This window comes from Hyperolius riggenbachi, chromosome 1 (genome assembly GCF_040937935.1).
Source record: "Hyperolius riggenbachi isolate aHypRig1 chromosome 1, aHypRig1.pri, whole genome shotgun sequence".
In the NCBI taxonomy this organism is placed as follows: Eukaryota; Metazoa; Chordata; class Amphibia; order Anura; family Hyperoliidae; genus Hyperolius; species Hyperolius riggenbachi.
The window spans coordinates 434,021,359-434,033,537 of NC_090646.1; the positions used below are offsets into that span (position 1 = coordinate 434,021,359).

Here is a 12,179-nt window from a genome sequence, read left to right on the forward strand (position 1 = left end):
AAAGCAATTAGTGAAGATAAAAATCTCAGTTACCTTTGATGTGTGCTTATCAGAAAGGCTGTTATAGAACCATAAGGACGCAAGCCGCATACTAAACTGCAAAGCATTCTAGGGCCCTCCCCTCGGCTGCTAATGAGACGGTACAGGAGCTTCTAATCAGTCCAGCGCGTAGCACTGATAAATATCCGGGCAGAGTACACTGCAGGAGTCAGCTATTGTTCCTAGCCACATGGCTCATTAATATTCACTGCACACTGTGTTGTTCAAGTAGGAGCTTATCTGTGATCAGGAAGCAGGCAGGACATGACATGACACATTTGACAGAAAAACATGGAGCCTGCCATGAGCTGTCAGGAGCATCTATCTCTGCATATACTATATACAAATTCTGTGAAATCCAAACGTGGACAGTGAAATGCATATGTAATGTAAGTACAGCCAATCTTTAGCTACTGATATATGTGTTTATTTTCTCTGAGACCTTATACCTAACAGCTCCTCTTTAAGGGCTGTGCTTGCTGGACTTTAACTTTTTTTTTTAAACATTTTTTCATGCGACCTTTTTACCGCATCAATCCCGCATGAATAATGGCTGTTTCCGCATCTTTTTTTCCCGCATGCGGAAAACATTCGGAAAATATTAGTGAATGTGGAAAAAATGCGGAGTTTACCGCTGGCGGGAATATAGCGGTAAAATTTTGCGGAAAATCTGGCTCTTTGAGAATAGAGCCCTTTGAATGACCACCCAGAAGTGTAAAATACCGCTGCGGTATTTTCCCTCCAGGAGTTTTCTCGCAACAACTTTTTTTATGAATAGAGCCCAAACTAACTGCATAATAATTTGATATTGATACTAGCACAAGCATTCAGCTTGCCTAGATCAAATGCACACGCCCTGAGTGCGCGCTCCTCCTCTATTTATTTGCAGGTGAGGGAAATTTACCAGAAAAGCACAGCAATTTAATTGGCTGAGAGATCAGTAATGCTCCGTATGGAGCTGGACTAATCGAAACGAAGGAGGAGTCAGCCGGTGGGGCGGAGATGTGGCTTGATTGACAGCAGGAGGAGGTTTGGTAAAGGAGCCGCTAGAGCGCGTCTGGGTTCGTTGTTTTCAGGTTGGAAATGAGTCGTTGAGTGCGCGCCCTGTTGGAGGCTGCTGTCTGTATGTAATCATTTCCGTTCGCTGCTTCTATACTATGGGAGAGGGCTGCTTCTGGTACAGCAGGTGACGCAGGTGTTTAGTTTTGGGGGTGGATGCTGGATACATTCCTGGGGGGTTCGGATTCTCCCTGTATCGGTGAGCGGTACACCAGGTGCAGTGTGCGATGGTTGCGCAGATTCTCCTACTTTTGGGTTGGTCAAGCAAATTGCACATAGCAGCAGTACTTTGGATGCTCTTCTGAAGTCTGTGTTCTCCAAGTGTTTAGCCCCGGTAGTTCAGTCACACCTGTTGTGGTTCAAGTAACTGCAGGGGCCCCATGGCATCCATTTTTCTTAATTACTTTTAGGAAAAATAAAGGGGCCAGAACAAATGGGGACCTGTAAGGGGAAAACTTATGAATTTAATCACATGATCAATGTAGCCATCATCCCCCCCCCCCCCCCCCCCATAACGATCCCTAAAATCAAGCCACATGAGCAGAACTTTACTTAACAACGTTAAAGTGCAGAGTTTATTCAAAGTAACCATACATAAATCAACTGTTACTAGGGAAAGGAAATGTGATGCAAATACTTCTAAGTTGATGGCGTTATGCAAATTGTATATGTAAAGTTATGCAGCTTGAGGTGGACTAATAAAATCCTGCCATGGTGGAATCCAACTTTTTCTTTAAGCTGCATACATGCTCACACAAAATCTGCGCAAGGCCCCTTTTCCACTAGCAATCACTAAACGCCAGCGATTGTGTTTCACTAATTTTTTTTGGGGGGGGTTTTATGTTCTCATGATTTTGCATATGCATTGCAAAATCGCTTTAAAAAATTGCTCCTGAATGTGATCATGTTTTGGGCAAAATCCAATTGCGATAGTGGAAAATACCTACCATATTTTAGTTTAAAAATCGGTAGCATTTTGCGGTGCAGTGGAAAAGGGGCCCTTCCCTGCATCAACTTGGAATTATTTGCATCTCATTTACCACCTTTAGTTATTACAAACGATTTGTACAAAACTAGCACTCAACAGTGTGCATGGTTGATGAAATTGAGATTGGTTGCAAAATTCTGGGTTGTATTCAAGTTTGTATGTTTAATAGAATGCATTCATGTAGAGCAGGGGTCTCAAACTCTCGGCCTGCGGGCCATTTGCGGCCCTCGGTACAATATTTTGTGGCCCACGCCGGCAAAAGAGACACGGATGCGAACTATTTTACCTTATAGTTCGCTTCAGTGCTCCCAAGTAATCCGCCGCATCCCTGCCGCTAAACGAGGGCTGCAGAGCCCCCAAATCCCCCGGGCAAACATCCACAACTGCGCTGAGGGGCAGAGCTTCCAGCTGTAGCTCTGCCCCTCTGGACGTCAATTGCCACGTGGATCGCTGCTTCTCCCCGCCCCTCTCTGTGAAGGAAGAGTGAGAGGGGCGGGCAGAGGCAGCGATCTGCCGCGATTGACGTCAGGAGATGCCGGCGGATTGCTCCCCGGGCGATTTGGGGGCTCTGCAGCCCTCGTTTTGCGGCAGGGAAACTGCGGATTACTTGTAATGGGAGCACTGAAGCGAACTATAAGGAAGGACACTTCATGTTCAGAAGAAATTATTAAAACTGTTAATAATGACATTTGAGGACTTTTTTTGTGAAATCCCTTTTTGCGGCCCAGCTTCAGCCTTACTTTGCCTCCTGCGGCCCCCAGGTAAATTGAGTTTGAGACCCCTGATGTAGAGCTTGGTGCTCCCAGGATAGTTGATGGCAGTGCATTCACTGATTGAGGCAAACTCAGGAAGCAGTCTGTCTGAACCGCTCCACAGAGTTCTCCACACTCACCTGGTGTGCTCTGCTTTTTGATATCCAGAAATCGTATAAATTTTTTTTTTCTTTGTAAGTCAGCGCTAGGACGTGGTCAATGAAATACAAATTGTTCTGAGCTGAGGCAGAACTATGGAAATGCTATGTGCAGATTTATGCAGCTTGAAAATAGGCCAAATGATTCTTCTGATAGAATTTCAATTTGTCCATTTTTCAGACGGCCTACATTTGCATTCAGAATTTGTAATAACTTTGCTTCATCTTGTAACTATCTCATTGACCATCTCTAGTGAGGGCTAATTGTTAAGGCTGTTCAATGACATGGAGTTGATGCAAATTGTTAATGCTAATCTTATGCAAATATATGCAGCTTAAAATTGCATGGAATGCATTAGGTTTGTGGCTCCAGCTGGAGGGAGGGTGTTTAACTCTTGGCACTTGTTGCCAGGGAGAGGTGAACAGGGACATGGGCTGCCGCTGCAAATTTAAAGGACAACCCAAGCGAGAGGTATATGGAGGCTGCGATATTTACTTTTAAGCAATGCAGTACTTGTTTGCCTGGTTACCCTACTGATCCTGTGCCGCTAGTACTTTTAGTCAGACTTAGTAGGGATTCGATTGTTAGCTCCTCTGGACAGTTGGTGACAAGACAATATACTCTGTACAGCGCTGCGTAATATGTTGGCGCAATATAAATGCATAAATAGACCCAGAACAAGCATGAAGACCAGGGGTTTCTGACATTGGGCTTAATTCACAAAGCTTTTTCAAATTTCATTTTTCGTTTTCACCTTCTCTATTACATTTTTAGGATCACAAAGAGGAGAGAGGAAAAAAAAAAAGCTAATAGAAGTAGTACAGTATTGAAATGAAGTTAATCAGGAACAACCTACGTTTAGGCTACATTCAGTGTTGCGTTGTAATGCGATGTAAAGCCACAACGCAGCATTACAGCACAACACAAAATAAAGGTGGTAACGCACATTAACGCTGCATTACCATCGCATACAGTAGGTACCGGAAAGCATATAGTCAAAAGTATGCTTTACAGTACCTGGTAACGAGTGCGTTTAGAGGTAACGCACTTCGGCGGTAACCATAACGTTACCAGAACGTTAACTGTTATAATGCAAAGCTAACTATGCGCATAGGGTAGCATAGGATTGTAATTGCAGTGCGGAAAGCTGTGTTATAAGACTTTATAACGCAGCTCTTCAACGTCCCACTGGGAATGTAGCCGAGTGATTTTTCTTGTAAATGTGCTGAAAGGTTATTTTTATTAGGTGAAAAATAAGTCATTTATGAGAAGTGGTGAATTTATTCCATTGTCAGATCTGACCAGATTAGCTGCATGCTGCCTACTACACTACTGCATCCAAAAAATTAGGCGAATGGTCAGGCAACTTTTTTTTTTTTTAACCATTTAGTGGCATCCTAACGCATTAATACGTCATGCTTTACCCTATTAGCGGCAACCTGACGTATTAATAAGTCGCGCGTTCCCGCCGCTGCTACCGCCGTGTGCGCGCACCTACGGCCGCCGTTTCCGTCAGGATCCCGTGCTGAGGGATTGGGGAAGAGGACCAAACGGTCCTCTACCCAATCGCAGTGCCTGGAGTGAATGGACGTGACCGCGAACAGTCCATTCACAAAAACAGGAAATGTAACAATTAAATAAAGTGTAAAAAAAAAAAAAAAAAAAAGTGAACACTTACTATAACGAGTGTTCACTAGCGCCATCTTGTGGCCAAAAAGTATATGACAGTACAAAATACATACATTTACAAGTACATACACATGAGTAATAAAATTAATAAAATTCCACTTCCAACACTCCCCCTCCAAAAGAAAACACTTGTAAAAAAAAAAAAAAAAAAATCAGCTTAAAAAAAATAAATACTTGCCTTAGGGACTCAGCTTTTTTTAATCTATATTTTATGGGGGAAAATTAATTTTAATTTATTACATTGGGGCTGGTAATTATGGCCAGAATAAAAAAAAAAACAGAACAGAAAAATAACACCTATATTTCAAAATATACTGTCGCCATACATTGTGATAGGGACATAATTTAAATGGTTTAATAATCGGGACAACTGGGCAAATACAATGTGTTTGTTTTATCCACAGGAGAATGTTTAATTTTAAAACTATAATGGCTGAAAACTGAGAAATAATGATTTTTTTTCTATTTTTTTGTTTTTTTCTCATTAAAATGCATTTAGAATAAAAAAATTCTTAGCAAAATGTACTACCCACAGAAAGCCTAATTGGTGGTGAAAAAAAGAGGTATAGATCATTTTCTTGTGATAAGTAGTAATAAAGTTATTAGGGAATAAAAGGGAGGAGCACTGACAAGTGAAAATTGCTCTGGTCCGTTAGAGTAAAAACCCTTGGGGGTGAACTGGTTAAACAAAAGTCCTCATATTCTTCTTTTTCATTTGTCCTTTATGCCTCTTTCACAGTGGGACTTGGGGTTTGATGCAACGTTAAGGTCTCAGAACGTGCCCCTAATGCAACACATTGAAAGACTATAACTTGGACGTTATAGTACATTCTCTAGCCCGGCGTTTGGTGCACAGTTGAACAAACGGCGCATGCGTTACATTAAAAAAAAAAAAACATTACTGCGCATGTGTCACATGAGCCCTGGTGGTCAGACCGCAAATGGCCTTCCAAACGGTGCCAGTGCACGGATCGTGCGAACTCTGGTCGCAGTCAATGCGCAGGAACCGTTGGGACAAACCGCAGACAAACCAGAAGGGAGCCTGTGAGATATGGGTAATTATAACCTACACACGATTCCAGGGTGTCTGCCACCACCATTGGTATGGGCCAGTGGACCCGATTTACTGACTGACTGGTCCTGCGAATAAAAAAAAAACGGTTAAAACACGCTGTATTCTGTCTAGCCAACAACAAACAATAGTATCGTCTCTTTAGAGGTCTGGTTCAGTTGTGTGCCTGCTAAATAGTAGGGTAGCTAGCAGGGCTGTGGAGTCGGTCCAAAAATCCTCCGACTCCTTGACTCCGACTCCTCTAATTTGCATATTACAATTTTGTTGATTAAAAGTATGTAACATGAAATTCGTCTCTTAATTGCCAACGCTTAGGAATTTTACATAATGACTGAAGTGAGAAGGATATGTAGACTACTATATTTATTCCCTTTAGACTAAAACTAGTCCTTGGTAAGAGTACTTGGAAAAGGTACAAACCGGAACAAAGAACATCTATCAGGCCCTAGGCAATGTAAGTGTGGGTACATGTAAGAATGATGTGCAGGTACTCTGCAGGGGAATGAGGAGATTGTAAACAGACAACACCTCTGTGTTCAATGTGCACAGCATTCTCAGTGGATTCCCTGCAGCTCTGTGGGGTGTGCATATGTAGAGTATAGTACTACTGTGTAACAAAGTAAACCTGAGACAGATGAAATTAAAGTTTTATACATACCTGGGGCTTCCTCCAGCCGCCTTCAGGATAATCAGTCCCTCGTGTTCCTCCTCCACCACCTGGATCTTCTGCTATGAGTCCAGGTACTTGAGCCAGTCGGGCGTAGTGCGCATGCACACACTCCGCCGCCAGGAGCATACTACACCTGTGCAGCACTATTGCGCAGGTGCAGAATGTTCCTGGCTGTGGGAGCGGCATGCGGCCGGACAGCACTGACTGGCTGAATTACCAGGACTCATAGCAGAAGATCCGGGTGGTGGACAGCGAGGGACTGATTAGCCTGAAGGGGGCTGGAGGAAGCCCCAGGTATGTATAAAACTTTACTTTTCATCCGTCTCAGTTACCCTTTAATTTGTAGTCACCAAACCAAATTTTAACATATCAAATTATTTGATTTCATCAGCAAAGGGAGTGCATACATTTGCATAAATCAGCACCAATGCAGAATTCTTTCCATCTCGTTGACATCTCTAATAGTGACACAGCTACACATCAGGCTTTATTCTTACATAGTTACATACATAGTTACTTTGGTTGAAAAAAGACATACGTCCATCGAGTTCAACCAGTACAAAGTACAACTCCAGCCTGCTCCCTCACATATCCCTGTTGATCCAGAGGAAGGCGAAAAAACCCTTACAAGGTAAAAATTCCTTCCCGACTCCAGATGGCAATCAGATAAAATCCCTGGATCAACATCATTGGCATTACCTAGTAATTGTAGCCATGGATGTCATTCAACGCAAGGAAAGCATCTAAGCCCCCTTTAAATGCAGGTATAGAGTTTGCCATAACGACTTCCTGTGGCAATGCATTCCACATCTTAATCACTCTTACTGTAAAGAACCCTTTCCTAAATAAATGGCTAAAACGTTTTTCCTCCATGCGCAGATCATGTCCTCTAGTCCTTTGAGAAGGCCTAGGGACAAAAAGCTCATCCGCCAAGCTATTATATTGCCCTCTGATGTATTTATACATGTTAATTAGATCTCCTCTAAGGCGTCTTTTCTCTAGACTAAATAAACCCAGTTTATCTAACCTTTCTTGGTAAGTGAGACCTTCCATCCCACGTATCAATTTTGTTGCTCGTCTCTGCACCTGCTCTAAAACTGCAATATCTTTTTTGTAATGTGGTGCCCAGAACTGAATTCCATATTCCAGATGTGGCCTTACTAGAGAGTTAAACAGGGGCAATATTATGCTAGCATCTCGAGTTTTTATTTCCCTTTTAATGCATCCCAAAATTTTGTTAGCTTTAGCTGCAGCGGCTTGGCATTGAGTACGATTATTTAACTTGTTGTCGATGAGTACTCCTAAGTCCTTCTCCAAGTTTGATGTCCCCAACTGTATCCCATTTATTTTGTATGGTGTTAGACCATTGGTACGACCAAAATGCATGACTTTACATTTGTCAACATTGAATTTCATCTGCCATGTATGTGCCCATATAGCCATCCTATCCAGATCCTGTTGCAATATAACACTATCTTCCTTAGAGTTGATGATTCTGCACAATTTTGTATCATCTGCAAAAATAGCAACATTGCTCACTACTGTATCCACTAGGTCATTAATAAATAAATTGAAGAGCACTGGACCCAGTACAGACCCCTGTGGGACCCCACTGCTAACAGTCTCCCATTTTGAGTATGATCCATTGACCACAACTCTTTGTTTTCTGTCCATTAGCCAGTTCCCTATCCAAGCACACAGACTCTTCCCCAGTCCTTGCATCCTCATCTTTTGCACCAGACTTTTGTGGGGAACAGTGTCGAAGGCCTTAGCAAAGTCTAAGTATATCACATCTACAGCATTCCCAATATCCATATTAGCATTCACTACCTCATAAAAGCTGAGCATGTTAGTCAAACAGGACCTGTCTTTAGTAAACCCATGTTGATGCTGAGAAATAAGATTATTTTCTACTATGAAGTCATGTATAGTATCTCTTAGTAACCCCTCAAATAGTTTGCATACAACTGATGTTAAGCTTACAGGTCTATAATTTCCTGGATCTGATTTTTTGCCCTTCTTAAATAATGGGAAAACGTGGGCTGTACGCCAATCCACTGGGACTCTGCCAGTTGCAAGAGAGTCACAAAAGATAAGATAAAGGGGTTTATCTATAACTGAACTTAATTCCCTTAGGACCCGAGGATGCATGCCATCCGGGCCAGGTGCCTTGTCTATTTTTAATTTATTTAGTCTTGCCTTTACTTCTTCCTGCGTTAAGTATTTAATATTACAGTTAGAAGATTGAGACTCTTCCGCCTCTGTAATTTGCAACAGTGCTGTTTCCTTTGTAAAGACAGAAGCAAAGAAAGCATTTAATAACTCTGCCTTACCTTGGTCATCCACCATTGAGTTTCCACCTTCATCCTTTAGGAGTCCTATACAGTCAACCTTTCTTTTTTTAGAGTTGATGTACTTGTAAAACTTTTTTGGGTTAGATTTGATATCCCTAGCGATTTGATTTTCAGCTTCGATCTTTGCTAGCCTAATTTCTTTTTTACAATTTTTATTGCACTCCTTGTAATTGCTGAGTGCAGCCTCGGACCCCTCCTGTTTTAGGACCTTATAGGCATTCTTTTTCCTCTTCATTTTATCTCTAACCTTTCTATTCATCCATAGAGGCCTTTTTTTATTCCTAGACATTTTGTTTCCATATGGGATATACATACTACAATATTGATTGAGAATACGTTTAAAAGCTTGCCATTTCCCTTCAGTGTCCTCCCCTTGTAGTACATTATCCCAGTTCACCAAACTTAGTGCCTGCCTAATTTGATTGAACTTTGCTTTTCTAAAATTCATAGTTTTAGTGGTCCCGCTGCCCCGTGGCCTATCAGTCACCAGATCAAACGTTATCATGTTGTGATCACTATTTCCCAAATGTTCTTGAACCTGCACATTTGATACATTATCTGGTCTATTCGAAATGATCAGATCCAGTAACGCATTCCCCCTAGTTGGTTGTTTAGTATATAGAAGAGATTCATGTGTACACATCATATATACAGTCACAATCAGATATGTATATCTGACCTTAAAAATACGGGGACTGCTTTATTGAAGCAGCACAAGTAACTAATTTTGATTGGTTTATTTCATTTTTGTGGACTAAGCACAGCTATTACTGTGTATATATACATTATTTTTAATGACTATTATCTGAGAAATAGAACATTTTATCATATTTTCTATTTTAATTAGTTACAAATTCATTAGGAGTCTGAGTCGGTGCATTTTTTCCCGACTCCAGGCACCCAAAATTGCCCGACTCCGACTCCACAGCTCTGGTAGCTAGAACAACTGACGATAGCGTCGGTTTATTGAAAGCAATATAAATAATTAATATATACAGACAATTATTAAAATCAACAATTATTAAAACAGTAATAGCCAGTATGAAAAATATAAGAAGGGAGAAAAAAATACTTAGTTCCTGGAAAGATGTCCTTTTTGTGGGAAGAATCGTAAAGTTCTTGGTTTCAGAGTTCAGACCAGGTGGATGCCAGCATATCCTCAAGCTGGCACAGATGAGTTCAAGAAGTTTCAGGGTGGAGGACACTGAGTTTGTCTCCTCTGCCATTCTTATGCCCCTGATCCAGTAGGAGGGAGTGAGGGCAGGGCCACACACCCCCTTAGAACATGAGATGAGTCCTCCCCTTGTCCTGGGGACCAGAAATCATGTCTTAACCACATATGGGCTCTATCTCAGAACCGTACAGGTCAGGGCAGATTTACTAATATTTTCAGGTCTGCCTCGATTTACCCAGCAGCCTGATACCAAACATGAGGGGTGGGACCCCTGTGGTATCATCAGGGCACTTTCGAACTGCCTAACTGACAGTCTTTACCTCAGAATGTTCTGAAATGTTCTCAGAACCAGCGCCAGACAGGGCCCTACATGCTCTGTTAGTTTGGAGGGTCTGCCAGCCTGGCAACACAGAAAATATGACACATATAGCAGTTTATGGAATATGATCTGCATCTGGGATTGACAGCAGGTCATCCCTAGGTGAGGTTCTTTTTGAAGCTGGCAGCAGCAAGCCACATGTCGGCTCCCCTGCTGGGGAAGGAGCCCGAGTGTGAGCTTTTCCACTCTAGATTGCTTCTGTCATGGTGCTTGTCACCTATACCTGATGGATGGGCCATCAGCACAGCTTGAAGCCAGGGACTCTCTGCAGATGGCTAGGGCCCTTTTGGTGGAAGGAGGGAAAGAGAGAAAAAAATAGAAAAAAAAAAAAAAAACCCAGGGATGTAATTTCTGATTCCTGTAATGGTCCTTCCAATTCGCCCACGTTTCTCACGGCTGTTCCGTGACAATGTGCAACACACCGCAGCAGATTTATTGCAAAATGCACACCATACAGCACTTTCTAAATATTGCTACGCGTTACACACAACGCAACGTGTGCACTGTGAATGTTGCGCAGACTTAATATTGCTGTGCGTTAGTCCACGTTAAAACATTTTCTAACATGCGACTTTAACGTTGCACTGTGATAGAGGCCTTAAAGTGAACCAGAGATGAAGCACCCTCATGTATTTTACCATATAGATCAGTGGGAACATTAGAGAAAACGCCTACCCTGCTCTCCGTTTGATCCTCACTGCTAAAAGTGTCTATCAGCTGTGATAAGATTCCCAGACGGAGCATTCAGTCTGGCTTTGCCAGGAATGATTATAGCTGAGTCATTATAGCAGAGCCACAAGGGGGCAGGCTTGGGCTTGAAAAGACACCAGAGAAGAAAGACTCAGTTATAATCATTCCGTAGCAAAGCCAGAGTGAATGCTCAGTCGGGGATTCTTATCAGAGGTGATAAGTCAGATTAAACAGAGAACAATGAAACAGAGCAGATTGGGTTTTTACTGTCATGTTCCCGCTGATTTATAAGTTAAAATACATGAGGGTGCTTCGTCTCTGGTTCTCTTTAAAGGGGAACTGAAGAGAGAGGTATATGGAGGCTGTCATTTTTATTTCCTTTTAATCAATACCAGTTGCCTGGCAGCCCTGCTGGTCTATTTCTCTGCAGTAGTATCTGATTAAAACCAGAAACCAGCATGCAGCTAGTCTTGTCAGATCAGACTTATAAGTCTGAACCACTGAAACACCTGATCTGCTGCATGCTTGTTCAGGGGCTATGGCTAATAGTATTAGAGGCAGAGGATCAGCAGGGCTGCCAGGCAACTGGTATTGTCTAAAAGGAAATAAACATGACAGCCTCCATATACCTCTCTCTTCAGTTCCCCTTTAAGGTATAACAAGTGCAGTAGTGCACCTGGAAGCAAATGGTCTCCAGGCTTTTGCCTGTAATGTCTTTGCTTTGAAATTGCCATGGCTGTAACATCACACCGTGGGAGGGGTTTCACCTCAGTATCAGTCATAGGTGTCCCTGGTGAACTATTATACAAAAGGCGAAGATTTCTCGTGGGAAAGATATTGGCTACTAACTGGGAGAAAGTTTAATACTGGGTTAAAGTTGCTCTTTAAGCCCCTTCCTCAGTGCCCTAGGTGAAGATCTATATTCCTAATACATTAGTAGCCAGACAGATAAAGTTGCTGATAAGAAACCTACCGTATATACTAGCAAGCCGACCCGCATATAAGCTGACCCCCCCAACTTTTACCTGAAAAACCAGGAAAAAATGATTGACCCTCATAAGCCGAGGGTAGGAAATGCTGTCCGTGTGATTTCTCCCCCCCCCCCCCCCAGTGTGTCCTGGTATAGCTAGTATAGTGGCCAGTATGGGTAGGTG

General features: G+C 42.3%; 1 protein-coding gene across 5 annotated transcripts in view; it reads left to right on the forward strand.

Annotated features, from left to right (window-relative positions):
* The first annotated feature begins 1,073 nt into the window (after positions 1 to 1,073).
* The window catches only part of HABP4 (hyaluronan binding protein 4), a 36,205-nt gene continuing 25,099 nt past the window's right edge, over positions 1,074 to 12,179 (forward strand). The window contains exon 1 of one of the 5 annotated variants that reach the window (XM_068237556.1): positions 1,074 to 1,162. Coding sequence is in view for 2 of the 5 variants with exons in the window: in XM_068237526.1 (XP_068093627.1) it covers positions 1,255 to 1,297 (43 nt within the window). In the remaining 3 variants the exon portion in view is untranslated. The other 4 variants (XM_068237546.1, XM_068237565.1, XM_068237526.1 and 1 more) reach the window with 4 other exon arrangements.